The 19,802-nt window shown below is 53.5% G+C and overlaps 1 protein-coding gene across 11 annotated transcripts in view; it reads left to right on the top strand.

Moving 5' to 3' along the window:
• Positions 1-19,802, top strand: part of RALGPS1 (Ral GEF with PH domain and SH3 binding motif 1) — a 221,210-nt gene that overhangs the window by 77,208 nt on the left and 124,200 nt on the right. For 10 of the 11 annotated variants that reach the window (XM_041004451.1, XM_041004450.1, XM_041004448.1 and 7 more), the window contains 3 exons: positions 4,714-4,797; positions 14,589-14,678; positions 16,613-16,705. In XM_041004451.1, the coding sequence (XP_040860385.1) occupies positions 4,714-4,797; positions 14,589-14,678; positions 16,613-16,705 (267 nt within the window). The remainder of the gene's footprint in view (positions 1-4,713; positions 4,798-14,588; positions 14,679-16,612; positions 16,706-19,802) is intronic. The other variant, XM_041004449.1, reaches the window with a different exon arrangement.

The raw sequence follows: 19,802 nt of genomic DNA, 5'->3' as shown, positions 1-19,802 counted from the left end.
CCTCTCTCCCAGGAGCGTTATTTATGTTTAGCAAACACGCAGAAGGTGCACGCAGCAGGTGCTGGGCCCATCAGTCCAGCACAACACAGGAGGCACTGTTACCAAGGCCACTCCCAGATGAGGACGATCAGGTGCTGGGTTTAAGTGACGAGACCCTGCAGGGTCTGATGCCTCTATTGCCTTGCCCTGTGAAACCCCTGTGTCCTCGGCTCACATCTGAGACCAGAGCCAACTCCTGTGTTAGGCCCAAGAGAGGAAGCTCCTTTAGGGACTTTGTCACCCCCGCGCCCTCACACCTCTACAACAGGAGGGTGTGGACAATGGGCACCCTTGTTACACTGGCTCCTTGTCGGGGACAAGGACTGGAAGTCTTTGAAGGACCTGCTAGTCCCTCTCTGATCTGTGTGTTGTTCACCCTGTCATCAGCCTAAGTCCCCAGATGCCTCCAACTGGCACTGTCCCCACCGCCCATCCTGTCCCGCTCCACTCTGCCCTTGCTGGGCCGCTTTGGCCACACTTTCTTCTGACAAGGGCTCATGTGGCAACCTGGCTTTCCTTTCCCTGTCAGAGGGTGGACCTGGAGTGGCAGGGGACAGGGAGGGAGGGCCAGGAGGAGGCTGTTGGAGAGCACGGTGGGGATGTGGGGCTGCTGCCGGCTGGTGGTGGCAGACACTGAGGCCTAACGGAGCAGCTCCGGTGTGCAGTGCTGTGTTTTCCAAGTGGACCATGAGAAGAAGCAGCAATCAGAATGAACCACACATACACAAAAGGCAGCATGATCTGGCCCCCATGGGTGTCTTCAGGGAGGGCATCTTCTTCCAGGGGCATGGTCAGGATCAGGCCCTTCTCAGAGCTGACAGCCTTCTGGCCCCGAGAAGCTCCTAGGAAGCCGAAAGCAATGTTGACTTCTGCTGTCAGCCAGGAATGTCCACAGGTTGTGGGGGAGGGAGTAGGACAGACCTGGCCTGGCGCCAGTCAGGGAACTTTTCCATAGACAGAGTCTTCACAATAAACATTGCTCTCTGCCTGTCAGAGTGGATGTCCAAGCGAATTGCAGATTGTTTTTATAGCGAAGTCATCCGCTCAGACTCTGTGGGTTCCGGGCCTGCCAATGGCAAGGGGCCTGTGCGGGCCGCCCAGGTCCGTATGGTGGGGAGGTGGCTGGACAGTTAGTTTGTTAGCTCAGGACAGAAGCACAGACTGGAGATGGGTGTGCGACCACAACCAGGGAGAAATATTAATGTAGGTAGAGCTTGGAGTAACGTGTTAGAAAAGCCAAGAACAGCTTAATGGTAAAACCAAGAAAGAGGGCCCAGGATGTGGGGAGACAGCCAGGAGAACGCAGGGTGCAGAGCCCAGGAACCCGTGGGTGTTGGGTCCTTAGTGGGGCAGTTGTGGGTGGAGGAAAGAGTGGCTGCAGGCAGAAGAGGCAGGGAGAGGGAGGTGAGTTCAAGGGCTCCCCTCATGGACAAGTACAGTGTGTACAAGTGGGGGAGACAGGCATGTGTGTGTTGGGAACAGACATCAGTGTTACTGTCATTGTTGCCACCGGAAGAGACTCGAGCAGTCGCTGGAGATGTGGGTCAAAACGGCAGCAGAAAAGAGGCCGAGGAGACATGGGAAGGGGGTCCCCAGGTTGAACTGGTCCTGGAGACAGGAGGGCCTCCTTGCCGCTAGAGCCAGAGAGAGGGACAGAAGGCAGGGAAATTAGCATTTGGTGGCAAGCGGTTTTCTTTTTCACAGCTTCTGTTTTCCCCAGTGGGATCCAACAACATCCACGTGACCAGGGGGAGGTGGTGGGGCCAACAAGGGAGTACGCAGGCACCAGGCTCCCTGTGTGACCAACAGCTCAGCCCAGCGCTCAGGGCCTCAGCCAGCCAGCCTGGGTGAGCTGGGGCCCTGAGCAGGGAGAGATGCAGCTTGTCTCTCATCCCTACCTTTGGGGAAAGCTCACAGGCTCCCACAGTGGGGGCAAAACCACAAGGCCACAGCAGCCTCAGCCCAAAGCCGCATCTCCCTTCTGTGGTCCATTTTAAGTTAATTATAGTCAGATTGGTTCCACGGCATGGCCCTTTAGCAGGCATCAGCGACTGGAAGAGTTCTGTTCTATTACTTCACATTTTCCAATCATGCTCCACACAGATGGAATCTCTTGTAATCCCCGTAAGGCCAGACACAGAAGAAGAACAGCGCCAGGAGGCTGGGCCTGGGGTTTGGTTCACACAGAACGGTCTAGTTTCTGCTGGCATCACGGGCAAAGCCTTCCAGCACAGAGTTGGGGCAGCTGTACCCTATTCCCCTCCCCACCCAGAGATGTTTGCGACTTCACTGATTACACCCAGTGCAGCCAAGCACCTGCCATCTGCCTGCCAGGCCCGGTGCCCTACCTGCTGCTGCAGCCCTGTGGCCTCCTGTTCTTGCTGATGGAACCCAGAGAGGGAGATCGCCTGGGACTTGTCAGCCAACAGTGACGGGGCCTGGGATTCTGCGCCAGGCCCTTCAACTCCCAGGCTTTGGCTCCTGCGGCTTGATCAAGGCACTTCTCAAGCCATCATATTTCACTCCACAGAGGTCTTAATTTTAAAGATTACGTGTTTTCCATCGCAAAAGCTCCTTTGGGGGAAGTCGTCAAAATCTGAGAACTACACCTAGAATTTTTTTTAAAAAGATTTATTTATTTTTTATTGGAAAGTCAGAATTATAGAGAGAAGGAGAAACAGAAATATTTTGCAGTCACTGGCTTGTTTCTCAAGTGGCTGCAATGGTTGGAGCTGAGCTGATCCAAAGCTAGGAGCTGGGAGCCTCCTCCAGGTCTCCCTTGTGGATACAGGGTCCCAAATCCTTGGGCCATCCTCTACTGTCCTCCCAGGCCATAAGCAAGGAGCTGGAAGGGAAGTGGAGCAAGTGGGACCTAAACCAGCATCCACATGAAATCCCAGCACATGCAAGGTGAGGACCTTAGCCACTATGCCAACTGCACCAGGCCCTATACCTAGAGTTTTTGAGTCTGAGCCATGGAAGCAATCAGATCAAGTCCAATGTGTGGGCTGGTATTCAAAGCACAGACCTGATTTTGTTCCTGCCCTCAAAGCAGAAGATGAGCTGTCATTGATTTTGTGATCAATTCAAGATGGCACCCAGACTGCGGGGTGGGAAGAGGAGAGGCCGGGTGGTACTTGCCTTTGCTGGATAGCCTGCTGCACGCACCTCCCACAGACCTGCAGCTTCCCAGTGTCAGGCCCACTTTGAGTTGTGAAGTGGGAGTTCTGAGAAGGTGGACATCATATAGCCCAGGTGTGGAGAGCCAGGGTCTGAGTGAGGCTGCAGATCTACAAGGTCCACCCTCCCTGCCTTGCCTTCCTGAGCCATTGCGGTGTGGTGGTGACACCCAAGACACACCCCTGGGTAGCCCTGCTATTGATTAAACAGCCCAGGAGTTATCCAGCTGTGCCTCCATCCTTGAATATCTGCTTCAAGGACCAGGCTTTCTGTTTGATTACAACCATGGTTTTTTAGGTCTGCCTTGGGAGTGAAAGCCACAGTATTCATTCAGAACAGGTGTGCTTAGACTGACAGGCTATCATGCACAGAGGGCCTTGCCCAGTGTCTGCTGTGCAGGGAATCTCAATAAAGGGTTGCATTGGTATGTAGCACAGTCAATACTTCCGTATGACACTGAACTTGTGGATGGTGAGCCCTGTGAGGGTCAGCCGTGAGGCTGGCAATGACATTAGGTGCGCGCCAGCAGCTGGGCAGAATGGCTGGGCTTATGAGCTCCAACACGGTTCCCATGTACTCTCCGTACATGGGTGGCTCAACTTTACAGCCAGAGCTGCCCTGTCTTCAGTCAGGCCTCCCAGAAACCTCCATCTGGGTCCTGGGCTACATTGGCCTGGCACAGCACTTCAGACCTAACTGCCCAGCCAACAAATTTTATCTTGGGACATCCCTACTCTACTGTCACTTATCTCTGTACCCACTGCATCCTCTGCCCCCCAAACCCTCATTCTTCCTTTCTGCTGGTTCCCTGTCTGTCAGCTGTTGGGCAGCTGGCAGCTGACTCTCACTGAAGATCTTCTCAGATCTTATAGAAGTGTCAGGGCAGAGGACTCTTGAATCTGTCATCACGCCTCCACTCTTGTCTCTGGCTGATGGGCTGGGCAGCTGGGCACGGCTTTGCCATGATGCCTTCACATGCCCCCTGTAATCCCACTGGGGTTGCTCCTCTGTCTCCTCCACTTTGCATTCCTTGAGAGGGGATTGCTGACCCAGGCTCCTATAGGGGTGGGATAGGAGGGAGGGATTGTGTGGCCAATGAAATATGAAGTTCCCAAGCTGTGGCATCACATGGGGGAAGGGCGAGGGGGAGGAGGAGGTGAAATGAGCTGCTTCAACCATTCATGTGCCTCTCAAACAGTATGTGTTGTGAGAAAGAACAGACTCCTGGACCCAGAGATGCTGACAGAGTAGCTTGAGAAAACTTCAGCACAGACACCCTGGGACCTGTGGCTGGCACCAAGGGCGAGTGTATTCCTGTCTCCTCCTCACCCTTGGTCCCGGTGTGACCCCACTTTCCTCCTCTCTGGTACTAAAGGTTTAGCCCCAGGCCTCAACCCTTCCCCATTCCATGCCCACTTTCCGCTTTGATACTGCTGTGGAATATTTCGCCACCAGAGTGGAATCCCTGCTGAAATGGACTCTGTGTGCTCCTAGGAACTGGCCAGCTGCGGATGGAGTAAGAAAGAGAAACACAGTCTCGCCCCCAACGTTGTGGCCTTCACTCGGAGGTTTAACCAGGTAAGCCATACTGCTTGCTGGTGGCTGTGGGTAGAGCCACCCTTGAACCCCTTGACCTTGGAGGAGCCCTGCCAGGGTCCAGGCCCAGGCACCTGGCCACAGGTCCCCATCTCAGCTTCGGTACACCCCTACCTTTGTCCACTCTGCTATCCCTTGCTGCTGGGATCTGGGCAGGTTTTCCTTGTGCTCATGGCACTAGAGGAATTTCGTCTGCCACATGTGGGTGCTCCATGAGGCCCTACCTGCGGGCTCTGTCCCCGCCCACATGTTCCATCTTGTGGCCTGTCCTCCTCCTCCCTCTTCAGCTCTGCCATCTTGCCTTTTGCTCCCCTGCCTGCTGCTCCAAATCTCTACCAGTCAGGTCCCCACGCATGGTCCTTCTCAACCGAGTTCTACCTGTCTGCTCAGCTCTCAAATCTCAGCTAGAACATCACTTCCTTGGTGGGGAGTCTCCCCTGAACCCCCTACCTGCAGGAGGCGCCCCTGTCAGCCCTGTCTCTGCCACCATCACCCTTCCTGTGTCCGTGGTGCATGTCGCTGAGGGGCCCTGCTTCCCCTTGGTGCATCCAGGAGCTCCAGGAGTGCCTGTGTTGCTCACAACCCGCTGTGGCCCACCCTCTGCCTCACCCCACGTCAGAGGTGTCAGGCCTGGAAGGGACCCTAGCTGTCCACGTGCAAGTGAGTGAATGAGGGTGGCTTCTCCAAGCAGCTTCTTTGAATTGCGCTGGCACAGCTACCAACCCTGGGGTGCTCTGACAGGTGGGAAGGCCAGGGTCTTGGATTCGATTGGGGGAGGCACCTCTGGTGTCTTCCATGGGAGGCCACCTGCACAGCTCCCTGGCATCAGCAAGATGCCCTCGTGGCACTGAAGGTTTCTCTTCTCCCCTTGTTTCTCTGTTCCACTCGTTATCTCTCTGGTTTCACCCGAGGAATGACCATGGCCTGGAGGTTGTGCAATGTCCGTGACTGGCCCCCCCAGGCGCCTGGGCCTGCATTTCCCACTGGGCCGCCTCTGCAGCTGGGCCTGCCCTCTCGGAAATGCCTGGCCCTTTGCATCACTGTTGCTCAACTCCCTGCAGGCCCCTGCCGGCCTCTGCCCCCCGCGTGGGGGCAGCCTCAGGAGGTGCCTGCTTGTGGCCTAGAGACCGAGGCTGGGGTTCGCGTGGTGGTTGTGTAGGGAGAGACCAAGCAGACGGAGAAAGTCTCCATGCATCCAGGCAAAGAACTGTACATCATTTGTTTGGAAAAGAGAAGTCGCAAGGCTTCTGATTGCTTTCCCCCGCCCCCACTTTTTGAAATCTTTCTTTTTTCAAGCAAGCATAGTCTTTTTTTTTTTTTTTTTTTTTAAAGCAGATGTGCATCAGCTGTCAGGGGACTGGTTGATTCCTTAACAAAACTGTTTGACCGGGAGCCGGCTCAGTCCTACCTCTGAGCTGCCACGGGGCTCCCGGAGGAGGAGGGCCGCTGGAGGCTCTCATGTAGTCAGGTCTGCACTCAGATGCTGGGTCAGCCTGGCAAAGAGCTTGTTCTCTGAACAACTGCGTTGTGTTCCACTCAGAACAAGGCGCGAGATGAACCGTGAGATAAACCAACAGAGTGCTCTGGGCTGTGGTCTTTCTGCTTACTGCCCTCAGTCACTCTGAGAGCCAGCGATGTGCCAGAGGCCAGGCTGGTGGGCCCCTGGAACTGCTGACCTGGAGAAGGAGTGTCCCAATAAAGGGGAGGGAGTCCCCTACCTCGGGCTCTCAGTCCCCCAGCAGTGTACCCCCTCCACAGCTGTTACAGGGAGGCATGGGGACATCACACGAAAGGTCTCCAGTGGTGTCTGGCGTCAAGTCTGCCCACACATGTTTCAGTGACGGTGGAAGATGTCAAGTTGAGTGTCAGTTGAGTGGAAAGAGGCTACCAGAAGATTCGAGGTTTCTTATAGCCAAACCGGAAACCTAGTGGTTGGTGTCCTCGCCTTTTCCTCTCCTTTGGGGACTTACTATCCCTCCGTGGGGTCTGAGTCCCCTGAGGTTTACTCACAGAGTGGCTAACATAGACAGGCATGGCCACTCTGCACAAGGTCTCGGGATGTGCCAAGCCTGTGTCTCAACCGCACGGAGGTCACAGCGCAGTACCGAAGTGCTCAGCCTCAGGGTAGAGTGGACTCTCTTGAGAATCTTGGCAGCATCACATGTGGACATCACCCAGAGATATGTGGGAATATCCTAAGTTCACATACAATTTCAGGGGGCCCACTGCTCCCTGCGGTCAGTGTGATTGCTGCAGTCTCCATAAGGCAGAGCTAGCTTTGAGTCCTGGCCAAATGACTTCAGCACTGTGGATCCGGGGCTGGCCTGGGGCCTCTCTCAGCCTCATCTTCCTCATGCATAAAGCGGGAAGAATCATACCCACCAGTCTTTGGAGATACAATGATAATCGTGGATGTGAAGGGTTCAGCCCAGAGCTTAATACGCGATTAATAATTCAATCACACTAGTTTGCAAGCAGTGAGCACCTCTGGGTGCTGAGGAGTAGGAGCCCTGAGCTGAGAGGAAGGCTCATGCCTTGGTGGAGGCGTGAGGTGTCCCATAGATGTGGGAATTTGGGGGAAAACAGAGGGAATTGGATGAAACCAAGGTACCAGTGGGAAGCTAAGAGTTGCTGGCATCTGAGAGTTGGCAGAGGAGAGGAGGCAGAGGGAGATTGTTAGGTGGAAGGTGGGAGGAATGTGGGAAAATGTTGAGAAGGAGGGGGAAGCTGCAGAGGGCCAAAGAGGATGAGTCTTCTGAACCAAGCGGGAGGGGACCATTTCTGCAGAGATGCAGGTAGAGGGAGGGGCTAGAAGGCAGGGGGGAGAGAGACGGTGTCAGGGGGTCCTGGGGAAGAAGCTGAGGATACAGGAGATGTGGAGTCTCCGGGATGTTGTTGAATGTTCCCTTCTTCATAAAAGAGCACAGAGCCTGGAGGACATTCACATTTTGAGTAGAAGGATCCAGTAGGGTCAGGAAAACTTACAGATGAGCAAGGTGGGGGCAGGGTGGATACTGAAGAACTGAAGTGTAGGGACAGGTGTGAAATGCTGAGGTACAAGTGGACAGAAGGTGCAGATGTGGGCTCATATGTGGGTACAGAGCAGGGGGGCTCAGGGTCCCACCTTGGTGAGGCAGGAGGTCAAGGAGTCCCAAGGAGGTGAGAAGATGTCTAGGTTGGGGACCAAGCTGGAGGCTTTGCCAGCTACTCCAGGCAAAGAAACTTAGAGCCCTGGCAGAGATGTGACAGAGGGCGCTGGAGTCGGGGAGCATGTAGCAGCACCCAGGGGAAGTCCCCTCTGAGTTGGTTTCTAGGAAAGCTGTGAATAGAACAGGCTTACGAGATATTTGTAGCACCTGTCCCGTGGGCTGTGCACACCCGGACATATACCACGGGATAGGTGAAAGTCAAGAATCACAATCCACTGTGTTAGCAGGTTGAAGCACAAGCATTGTGTCACCCTAATTGTCTGTAAAAGTGCGTCCCGCACTAATTCATGCTGAAAAGCACTCCAGCAAATTAGGACCAGTGGAGGACTTGGCCAAGCTGCCACAGGACGTCCACACAGCTGCCTCACCAGCTTCCTGCCCACTGGGGCACTGGGTGCCTTCTGCCCAAGGCTGGGAACAGACATGCAGGCGCGCTTGCCTGTACCCTGTTCAGCGTTGTCCCACAAGTCCCTGCTACTGCAAGAGAAACAAGAGACACAGATTGGAAACGAAGAAGTGCAGTCATCTTTATTCACAGATGATGAGATTTAGAGGAAATCCATCAAGAAAAACAGTTGTCAACACACGAAAACCGACTGCTTTCCTATATACCAGCAACCAAGAGTGGGAATTTGATATTTAACAATTGTGCCATTTGCAATAGTACCAACAAATAAGACGGATCTCTGGATGCATCTAAAGAAATGTGTTCATGTACAAAGATACTGTCAGAGAGAATCCATGTAAATCTAAATTACCAGAGGTGATATTCCAACTTCCTGGATTGAAAGACACCATGTTGTCATCAGTTCTTTCCGACTTGATCTGTAAAGTTGATGCAATCCCAGCCAACCTTCTAGAAAACTGTAAGCATCAAAGAACCCATTCTGAAGAGGGTGTAGGAAGGTTAACCCAGCACAACAGACAGTGTGGGGAAAGAAAGTTGGAAGACTCACTCCACCCGATCTCAGGACTCACTGTAAAGCTGTCGTGAATGGAAGAGCCTGAAAGTGGCCCAAGAGAGGCTACCTAGACCAGTGGGACACAGTGAACCCACACGTTACAGTTGGCTGATCCGTCGTAACAGTGCAGGACCTCTCCATGGACAAAGAATGCCATCTTCAGCTAATGGCCCTGAAACGATGAGCACGTCATTGCGTGTGTGTGTGTGTGTGTGTAGAAGCAAACCTAGGCATAGACTTTAGGCCTCTCATAAAAACTAATCAGAATGAATCACAGACATAAATAAAAAAAACTATACACTTTCTTTTTTATAAAGAGGTGTATTAATTTTTATTAGTCAGATTTACAGAGAGAAGGTGAGACAGAGAGAAAGAAAGATCTTGTCTGTTGATTCACTCCCCAAGTGGCCACAATGGCTGGAGCTGAGCTGCTCTGAAGCCAGGATTCAGTAGCTTCTTCTGGGTCAACCACACGGGTCGGGTGCAGGGCTCCCAAGGACTTGAACCATCCCTGCTATTTTCCCAGCCCATCAGCAGGAAGCTGGATTTGAGGTGGAGCAGTCAGGACATGAACTAGCACCCGTATTGGATCCAGGCCCTGGTAGGCAGATGATTAACCTGTTGAGCCAATGTGTCAGCCCCAAAGCTATAAACCTTTTTAAGAGAAAACATAGCAAAGGATCTGAATGATGTTGGATCTGGTATAGTGCCAACAATATCATTCACCATTAGGGAGATACCAAGCCATGCCTACCTATTAGAACAACAAAACACAATAGGAAAACCCTGGCAGTACCACTTACTTGCAAGGATATGAAACATCCCAAACTGTCATGACCCACTGGTAGGTATGCAGGATGGGTCAGGTGCAATTAATCAGTTCCCTAAGACCCCACCTCCAAACATCATGGTAAGGCGAGGTTTCCATCCTCTTGCCGCTATTAACTTGAGTTTGACATTTAAGCGTCTGTGTGAGTCCAGGGGGATACATCATTCTCAGGTCATGTAACGATGTGGACTGAGCTTGGATGTGGAAGAATCCAGTCTGAAAGGTTTCCTACGGAGGATTCCTGCACTCTTCTTCCTCCTCTTCCTCCCACTCCTTCTCCTTCGGCATTCTGGAAAAGGTAAAACTAAAGAGGTGATTAGCAGAGGAGTGGTTGTCAGAGTTTGGGAGGAAAGGGTTGGGTAGGCAAGACACAGAGAAACTGCATTGTGTGTTGTGATAGTGGACTCATGGCCCAGGTGTTTGTGGAAACCCAAGGAACTTCACAACACAGAGAGGAAACCCATTTTTGCTTGATGAAGTCTTCCAGAGTGCAGTGCACTGCAATGTGTTACTTCTTGCAGAAGCTACTCTGTGGCCAAGTGACCCCTGTTGATAACCTCCTCCCTTCCCTTCCCCGGTGGAGGGGTAGGGGGTATCTTGTTATCCATGGATGACACAGGATCCATTGTCACATTCTGTGGTCTACTCTAGGACCCTTCAGCCTACAGGTGCAATGACTGACCTTAGGGCCAGCAAGGGCCAAGAAGCCAAGCGAGAGCTCGCTGTAGCCAATGCCAGGCCAATCAGAGCAACAAAAGAAACTCTGGAGTATTGGATTGTGACCCCGGGAACAAAATAAATGTCTCTGAGTCCTGCCGATGTAAATGATGATTGGGTAAATAAACACAGGAGGACTGAAGATCATCCCAAGCCGAGGAATCCCAGTGAGATGTGTACCCTGGCCTTGGAGGCGGGCCTCCCTCCCGCCAGTCAGCGTGGCTGAGCCGTGTGTCCCTTCCCAAAGTGGGTTTGTGTAACCACTTCCAGGTAGATGGACTTTTTTGCCTGGTCTTTCATGCAGTGTTGTCAGTGAGTCTTTTGACAAATACAAGGTTAACTGATAAAGTTCATGAAAAACAGTGACCATGCATTGTTCTTTAATAATTCACCTTTCCCATCTATTATGGAAAAAAAAACCATTTTGCGCAAAATAGGCTGAAACTTTTTTTAAAGATTTATTTTTATTGGAAAGGCAGATATACAGTGAGAAGGAGAGGCAGAGAGGAAGATCTTCCATCTGATGATTCATTCCCCAAGCGGCCGCAACTGCTGGAGATGAGCCAGTCCGAAGCCAGGAGCTCTTCCGGGTCTCCCACGCGGGTGCAGGGTCCCAAGGCTTTGGCCTGTCCTTGACTGCTTTCCCAGGCCACAAGCAGGGAGCTGGGTGGGAAGCGGGGCCGCCGGGATTAGAACCAGCGCATGCAAGGCAAGGACTTTAACCACTGCACTATTGTGCCGGGCCCTAGACTGAAACTTTTAATCCCATTTCCCACAGACTTCCAGGAGTGTCCTCCTAAGTGTCTGTATTTTCATACGGTTTCTCTTTTCAAGAAAACGTCTCTTACAACATCCTCAGAGATGCACTTGAGTTCTAAATGTTTCTGTTAATTTCTACCCCCTCCCAAACAGTGTATAAAAATGATAGTTTTCTCACGAAATGCAGCTTATTTAATATACAAAGAGCTTTAAAATTATGTGTTTATTTGAAAAGAAGAGTGACAGGGAAAGAGAGAGAGAAAAATCTTCCATCCTCTGGTTTGTTCCTCAAATGCCCACAGTTAGCCAGAATTAGGCCAAGGCAGAAACAAGAGCCAGGAGCTCCACCACCATCTCCCTGTCAGGTGCAGGGGCCCCATGACTTGACCCAGCAGGAGTCTGAATCAGAAATGGAGCGGCTGGGACTGGAACTGGCGCTCACAGAGGGTGTGTGATGCCCCAGGCAAGGGCTTATTAGCCCATCGTGCCACACCGCCTGGCCCTAGAGAGAGCTTTTGTCAGGCAGCAATCCTAAGAGAAATGATACCTAGACAGGTGGATGAATGGAGGCCCTGAGCAGGCAAGTCACAACGCAGCCAACAGTGCTAACTTGACAAAACACGGAGTCCACTGATTTTCACAGTGATGAGGAAAACATCACAGAGAAGCAGTGAGATACCATTTTGTCCGTTGAGTTAGTAGAAGAAAAGACCGGTGGCTGTGTGTGTGTGTGTGTGTGTGTGAGAGAGAGAGAGAGAGAGAGAGAGAGAACATGTACCTACTTACCCTGGTTGCGGGCTGAGCTGACAGGCCTGTGCAGGGGCCCATGTGGTTGGTATGCACTTTGGTCCTCTTTTATTCGCTCCACCTTAACAGAAATCTGTTCTTGGGCCCAAGTGGAAAGTGGATGCTCATCACAGCATTGTGTCACAGTGAAGTCCCCAGAGGCCAGCCACCTGACAGCCGGGGTTTACCTGAGTAGAGACCAACACATCCCCAGAAGCCACATTGTAAAATACACATGCATTTGTAAAAATACATAAATGACTGATGTTACCACTGATTGAGGAAACACCATGAGGTCTTCCCGCTCCTCCCCTGCAGCGTGTGGCCTGGAGGCCTGTGTGGGCCACAGAGTTTGGGTCTTCTCTACTTGCCTATGTTTCCATCATTTTCTGCATGAAACTCACGTGAAATCTCATGAGAACTAAAGTCTGATTAAAAACATCCATCCGATCCACCCCTTCAGCATGGCCCTGGCCCAAAACTTTGACATTTGTCAGGGGGCTGTCACGTCAGCATTGTAACAGGTATCCTCGCTGCCGAAGAGTCTCACTCATTCCTCTGTTCCATCGCCTTCTAGACTGCCCGTGCAGGAAGGCATCCTAGCCCCGCCCCACCCCTTCCACCAGCCCAGTCCCCCTGGCTCTGCAGGGTCAGTCTTCACTGTTCCCCCTACCTTGGGAACCGCATCCCTCGTTAGCTCACGCAGCTACTGGGCCCACCTCACTCATGCCTTCCCTTTGGGAGGTCCATCCGATTTCCAAGGCTTACCTTTCTCTCAGAGCTTTCCTGTGTCTTCACCACCCCATAGTCCAGATCTCTCACTTGCAACTCTGTGGCCACAGTATCAGGGCTGCCTTTGGCACTGGGACTTCTGAGGAACTCTGTCTCTTTGTCACCTTCCATACTAGGCAATGTGTGGACACTCTGGGGCCATGGCAGCTTTGCAGAGCTCCCTTGAACTGCACTGTGGCTTCTAAATGTCCCCCCGTACGCTGTGTATCACTGACCGAACGTCAGCTCTGCTGAGTTCCAGACCCACACAGGGATCTGCCACCCTAGGCATAATGTGCCTAAAAACACCCCTGCCTTGAACTCTACTTTACAGGCAGCCTATCTGTTTCCAGAAAGATTTTCTCTCACTTTTTAAATATTCATTTATTTTTATTTGAAAGGCAAGTTTACAGAGAGAAGGAGAGACAGAGAGAGATTTCTGCCTTCTGGTTCTCTCCCCCAAAGGGCTGCAGCAGCCAGAGCTGAACCAATTTAAAGCCAGGAGCCAGGAGTTTCCTCCAGATCTCCCACGTGGTGCAGGGTCCCAAGCACTTGGACCATTCTCTGCTGCTTTCCCAGTCTGTCAGCAGGGAGCCGGATGGGAAGTGGAGCAGCCAGGACACTGTTCATGCCATATGGGATGCTGGTGCCATGGGGTAGAGGACTAGCCTATTGAGCTATGGTACCAGCCCTTCCAGGATGACTTTCTTACGCGACTAGTCAGACGTTTTGGCCTGAGCTTCGTTGGAGGCAATTCCTTGGAAAAAATGATTCTGTGGAAACCCAAGCATGTCCTGGAGGCAACCACAGCTAGCTGAGCTGAAAAAACCCTTTTCTGTCATCCCCGTCTGTTGCTACAAAAAGCAAACTGCTGGCTCTGGGCTCCTCCGTGTCTTCCCCCGAGAACTGACAGCACTTCAGGAAGGAGTCCATTGCCCTGGCTCCTTATTCCTGGAGCATCCCTGCCGCCTTCTTGCCTTGTGTTTCCTTCCACTACTGCCCAGGCCCTGCCTTCCCCAGGTCCCCCGTCCATCCTCGAGGCGCTGGGTCCTGCCCTTCACTGGACTCCCCACTTTTCCCTGAGGCACTGTCATTGTCCTCTTAGACTTCAGCGCTGCATGACCGTAGAGCTGGAGTCACAGCAGGAGTACAGGAACCAAGTCTGCCAGCCTGGCTGCCCAGCCTGTCCTGGCCCTGCCCCTTTCTGCGTGGGTGGATGCTTCTCTGGCTCCAAAGGGGAGCAAGACTGAGGTCTGAATGCAAGCTGCCAGCAAAGAAATAAGATCCTTGATCTGTATGGCTCTGTGGGGCTTTGTGTCACTTTAGTGATGGGACAGACCTCTCCTAGAGAATGAAATTTGCTAGTTGTGTGCACAGCAGTGACTCCACCCTGCAGTGGACCTGGCTGAGACTGTGGACCTCGTGGGGGTGGGGGTCCTGCCAGCAGGCACGTTGCTGTGTCTGGCCATTCACCCATCTCTCCACCCATCACCTTTCATTGTCTTCCCTGCAACTGGGATCCTCCTGACCTACCATGGGGCCCAGCGCTGCCCTGTGTGACCTCCCAGCAGCATGGTGGGAGTTGGAGGGGGCTGACTGGGAGCACAGGGCCCTGTGCAGGGTCAGATGCTGTGGGGACCCAGCTTCCTGCCCTCTTGGAAGCCCCGTGAGAGGTGGACAAGGCTGCCAGGAGGTGGCCCAGCATTCTAACTGTGTGTGTGTGTGTGTTTGACTCTACAGGTCAGTTTTTGGGTCGTCCGAGAAATCCTAACAGCACAGACTTTAAAAATAAGAGCCGAAATCCTGAGCCATTTTGTGAAAATAGCCAAGGTAATTCGCTTTGTCCTCCCCTCTCTGCCGCACCCGCTGCGCCCACTACCTTTCGTATTTATTTTTATGTGTCTGGAATGTGTGTTTCTTTAGTAAAGGTGCAGTCTCTTAGCTCTGGGCCTGACTTTCCCACCCAACTGTAGGACCTGCCCGGCTACCCACCGGCTCCACCTCCACCCAGTAACTTTGGCTGCCAGCATTCTCCTCTCCAGCAGTCACCATCTCTCCACCAGGCCCTAACACTGCCCTGGGTACTTGTTCCTTCTCTTGTTTTAGATTTAGCTAGGCTGGACATTGGTGGAGTCTTCTTTGCCCCAGTGCTTGTGGTGGCAGCACATCTTACAGGATTGTGTCACCAGCTGGCAGACCCCACCTCCCGTCCCCCAACCCCATCCTGAGCTTGAGGCCTGCCGCTCCTCCCCTCACACCCCCGGTCCCCAACAGCCTCTAGCGCCTTGGCCTAATAGGTTCTGTGCTTGCCTCTCACCCCTCCTTCCCTCGTCTCCCCAGCCCTGAGTAATGTGCTAGCCTCTGATTTTGGATGACTTCCATGCCCGGGGAGCTCCTTGCTGCCCCCTGCCCCCATCACCAGGGTATGCCAGGCCCCAGGTCACAGCTCTGGCTTGCCTGGCTTGCCACTTTCCCTGTGTGTATGTGGGCTGCCTTCCCCACCATCTTAGGGTAGCTGCCCTGGTCAGAGCTCCCATGAGGAGGGCAGCATAGCAGACCTCACTCCACTGTCACATTCAGGGCTCAGGTCCCCGTCCTTGTCCTGTTTGCAGAGGAACAAAGCAAAGTATAGTGAGACGAAGACCTTGCTCGGCACCCCGCAACTGGCCAGTGGCGGAGCAGGGAACAGAGCTCTGCCACCAGTTATCGGAAGGTCAGGGGCATTGGTCATGTATACATCCTGGGGGTGAGGGATGGCTGGCCAGCAGGCACTATAAGGCCTGTGAAATCACTTGGTCTAGCCCTGTTGAGGCAACCCCAGGTGGATCTTGACATTCCATACGTCTCAAGCAGGCTGATTTTTCAGTTGATAATTTGCATGGCCCACAAGTGACACTGTCAATGTCCAAGTGACCCTTGGCAGGAAGAAGGTTCCCTACCCTCAAAGGATCTGGACCGGTGCTGGCCTAAGAAATGCTGGCTGCTGCCCATCAGTTCTGTACTGGCTCACACGAGAAAGTGGGTTGTGGTTCCGGCTGGCCAGCCATGGCGCATAGCTATGGGTGGCCATTACCTGTCTTGTGCCGGCCGTGAGGATGCCAGGTCCAGAAGCCAGACTGTCAAGGGGAATGCATGGAGCAGGGAGCTGGGGTTGGAATGAGGACTGGCTCTCCACTCCACTCCACCTCACTGTGCTTCCTGCCACAGGGAGGGACCAAGCTGAAGCTGAGGGAGAACCTGCATGTTCTCACTGACTTGGGGTTCGGTTTAGAGGCGTATGGATGGGATGCAGGGGCACGGCCTTCCCAGCTGAGGGGATGAGTATTGCCTGCACCCTCCTTGGCTCCCGTGGGCAGTGCTCAGGCGACCACAGAGGGCTCCACATAGTGACGGCTGCTGTTGTTGCTGGCATGCATGCCCTGCCGGGACAGCGCCCAAATGCATCTAGGAACAGAACCTGGAGGGCGCTCTCCAACCTCAGCCCAGCTGTGCTTCTGCCTCCAAGCCAGATCCACCTGCTGGCTGTGTTCCACACACGGCTGCATTGCAGGTTCACCTTGAGCAATTTCAGAGAGGAGACTGAGCAGCTGGTGTCTGCCTGGGAGCTGTTATTTCCTACACAGGATATTTTTAAGCCTAATTGGATTTCATAAAGATGACAACATTTGGTAACACTCGAGCGTGTTTTTGCTCTGTTTATAGCAGCAAAAATAATCTGTTCCATATCTTCTTTTCTCCCCCCCCCCCCCCCCGCCCACCACCAGAAACTTCTAGAACTCAACAATCTTCATTCGCTCATGTCTGTGGTGTCAGCATTGCAGAGTGCACCCATCTTCAGGCTGACCAAGACCTGGGCTGTAAGTGTACCCTCCTGAGTTGGATGCTGGCCTTGACCACCACGCTGGGGGAAGAGTCCCCGAGCCCTGGGCTCTGCCTCACCATCTACTCACTGTCCATGGCCCAGTCCCCGGGAGCGAACGCAACATCTCTGGGTATCTTTGCTTCTTCAGTGACCCCACCAGCCCCATTTGGGAGCAAAGGAGAGGCAAGGGCGCCAGTATGGCTGGGGTCAGACACCCTCCCCTCTCTTCCCTCCCCAAGCGTGTATCTTCCTGGACTTGCCAGGCCTTGGGTGATGACCGGGTCAGTGGCCTGACTCTTGCCGGGCTGTTCTCTGGCAGGCTGCACATTGCCCTTGCAAGGCCCCCTGGCTGATGGTTCACAGCTGCCCCCATCACTGGCTCCACAGCTAAGGGTTTCTCTGCAGAAACCTGGGACCCTCCTGTTGGGAAAAGGGATTTTTTTTCCCTGAGGCCATGGGTAATTTCAGTTCTGAGGTGGAGTCTGATGGTTATATAATTGAGTCTGTAGGAAAGTTTTCCTCCTGGAAGAATACTTTAAAAATATCTCAGGCCTGCTTATCCTCCTGAACTTTGTGCAGGGCCTGACATGGGGCGGGGGGTGGGTAGGGGGACGTAATTTGCCATTTCCATCTCTCCGTAGCATCCATCTTCTGGCCAGGCCCGGGGGTCTCCCTCTCACAGTTGCACAATCTGAGCCTCTCGGAACCTGTTTCCATGCCCTTACCTGGTGGGGACAGTGGCTTCAGCAGCTGATTGATTGAGCTCCGTCCTGCTGGTCTGGGGGTGTGCTGGGGAGAGGGTGATCTGTTTGCTGGTCCGGGAGTCTTGAAAATGCACTGGAATTATGCTGTTGAGATGATCCCAAACAAGCCTCACAGCTTCAAGCTGCAGTCTGCCTATCTCGCCGTAACACAGTAGACCAAGCACCTTCAGCTTGTAGCCCAAAGGCTGGGCGTGCCTCTGCAGAGCCTCTCTGAGACGACACCCGGAAGTCAAGGCTTGAATGACAAGGGGGAGCCATGCACATCAAGATGAGGCTGAGCTTTTGGGCAGAGGGGGCTGTAGCAGGACAGGGGCTTGCAGCAGGTGCCTCAGCAAGATACCATCGGGGGACCCAGAGAAGGGTGTGGCCAGAGCTCAATGGGCCGGAGAGATTGATGTGTCACCCTCACAGCTTGGGGCAGGAGGTAGAATGCTTTGTTTTACAGTTAAAAAAAAATTACTGAAAGGCAAAGAGAGAGTCAGAGAATCAGAGATCTTCCATTTGCCTGTCGACTCTTCACATGTCTGCAACAGTTAGAGCTGGACTGGGCAAATCCATGAAGCCAGAACTTCATCCGGGTTTCCCACACCATCCTCTGCTGCCTCCCAGCTTGCACATCAGCTGGAAGCCGGATTGGAAGTTGAGCTGGGACTCAAACCAGGCACTGGGGTATGACATGTGGACGTCCCTAGCTGAGTCTTAGTGCCTGAGGCAGGCAGGTGCCCTCCCTGCAGGATAGATCATCCCCATGTGCTCTGAGGGGTTTAACCGGGGGCCAGGCGGGGTGTGGTATACTCTAGCATTTTCTGTTACTGCTGTCATGGTTGTTGAATGCAGACTGGGAGGGGCACCAAGAGAAGAAGAAACCCAGGGTGAGTTTGGAGGCCAGGCAAGGGGTCCCAGGAGGGAGGGCCTGGGCAGCCGGGATGCTCATGAGCACTTTCCTCCAGGGAGCCTGGTTTACTCATAACGCTCCAGGAGGCAGGGATTTCCTGGAGTATGGGTGAGTCACTGCTTACCATTGCCCCGGTTACATGCCACATGCATCACACACATATGCACATATACTACACATGCACATGTGCCCATGCATCATCCTGGACACATGCTCTGCCTGCTCCATGCATGCTCCCTGAGGGACTCGCCACTGCCTCCTGACCTGGTCCAGAGAACCGGCTCGCAGCAGCAGAATGAGTACTGAAGCTGTTGGTGGCTGGGGCTGGACTCGCAGCCTACATATTGAGTCAGAGTCCCAGTGTCAGGGTGGTGGCATACATGCACGGTCACTCCCCGGGCTGCACGCAGGGTGTGGCCCCCCCCAGGAGCGAATGTGGTGCTCCCAGACTTCCCTCTGGTGGCACCGAGGTGGGCAGGCAGGCCGCCAGCTGCCTGTGTCGGGCTCCTCTGAGCACTGGCTTGGGGCATGGAGTCGGTGAGGGGACAGGAGATGGGAGGCCTAGGAACCCTCTGCAGCTCCCTGGCACACCTTTCCCAGCTATTCCCACTCACACTGCTTCTCAAGGATCCCTCGCCATTGACCTGTGTCTACTGACACAGCTTTGGCCACAGCTCAGCATCCTTGTCGTGGGCAGGCTCTTCACCTGCCACCCTCACAGCTGCCATTCCCTGAAGCGTGTTGCTATGGACACGTGTGTTCTGCCCAGATACCCCACCGTCGCCCTGCCCAAGTCCCCACCTTCATCCCTTTCACATCCCCTAGAGATCTTGTTGTCACCTGCATGCTTCCATGGTTCTGGCCCTGACCTTACTCCTGAACCCCAGGTCTCACTGCGCAGCTCTGCCAGGCCACCCACTTGGCAGGTCTGACATCATGCTCTAGGAGACAGGGAGGTGCTTACTTCCCATCAGTCTGGTCTACCTTACCACTAGGTAAAATGCAGCCAACTCCAAAACCAACCAGCCAGACCGAACCCAGAGGGACAGTCCGAGTGGGAGCAGGGACCAGAGTTGGTGTCAGGGGTTGGATTTTAGCACCCGCATGAGAGGAGCGTCCAAGCTTCAGTCACACACTTGTTAAGGGGTGGGGATGAGGGCTGGAATTCAGCTTTCCATAGAAAAGAGAGATCTGGATCTGCTACTGGTGGCATAGTGGGTAAAGCCATCGCCTGAATTATGGGCATCCCTTATGAAGCACTCCAAAGCTATTCCAGTTTGAGGCCCAGCTGCTCCACTTCTAATCTAGCTTCCTGCTAATGGACCTGGGAAAGCAGCGGAAGATGGTCCAAGTGCTTGGGCCCCTGCACTGGTGTGGGAGACACGGAAGAAGCTCAACTTGGACCAGCCCAGCTCCTGCTGTTGTGGCTGTTT

This window comes from Ochotona curzoniae, unplaced genomic scaffold (assembly GCF_017591425.1).
Source record: "Ochotona curzoniae isolate NIBS_2020 unplaced genomic scaffold, NIBS_Ocur_1.0 scaffold_3208, whole genome shotgun sequence".
NCBI classification, from domain to species: domain Eukaryota; kingdom Metazoa; phylum Chordata; class Mammalia; order Lagomorpha; family Ochotonidae; genus Ochotona; species Ochotona curzoniae.
The sequence above is the reverse complement of the archived record's forward strand: the minus strand, read 5'-3'. Positions and strand labels throughout refer to the sequence as shown.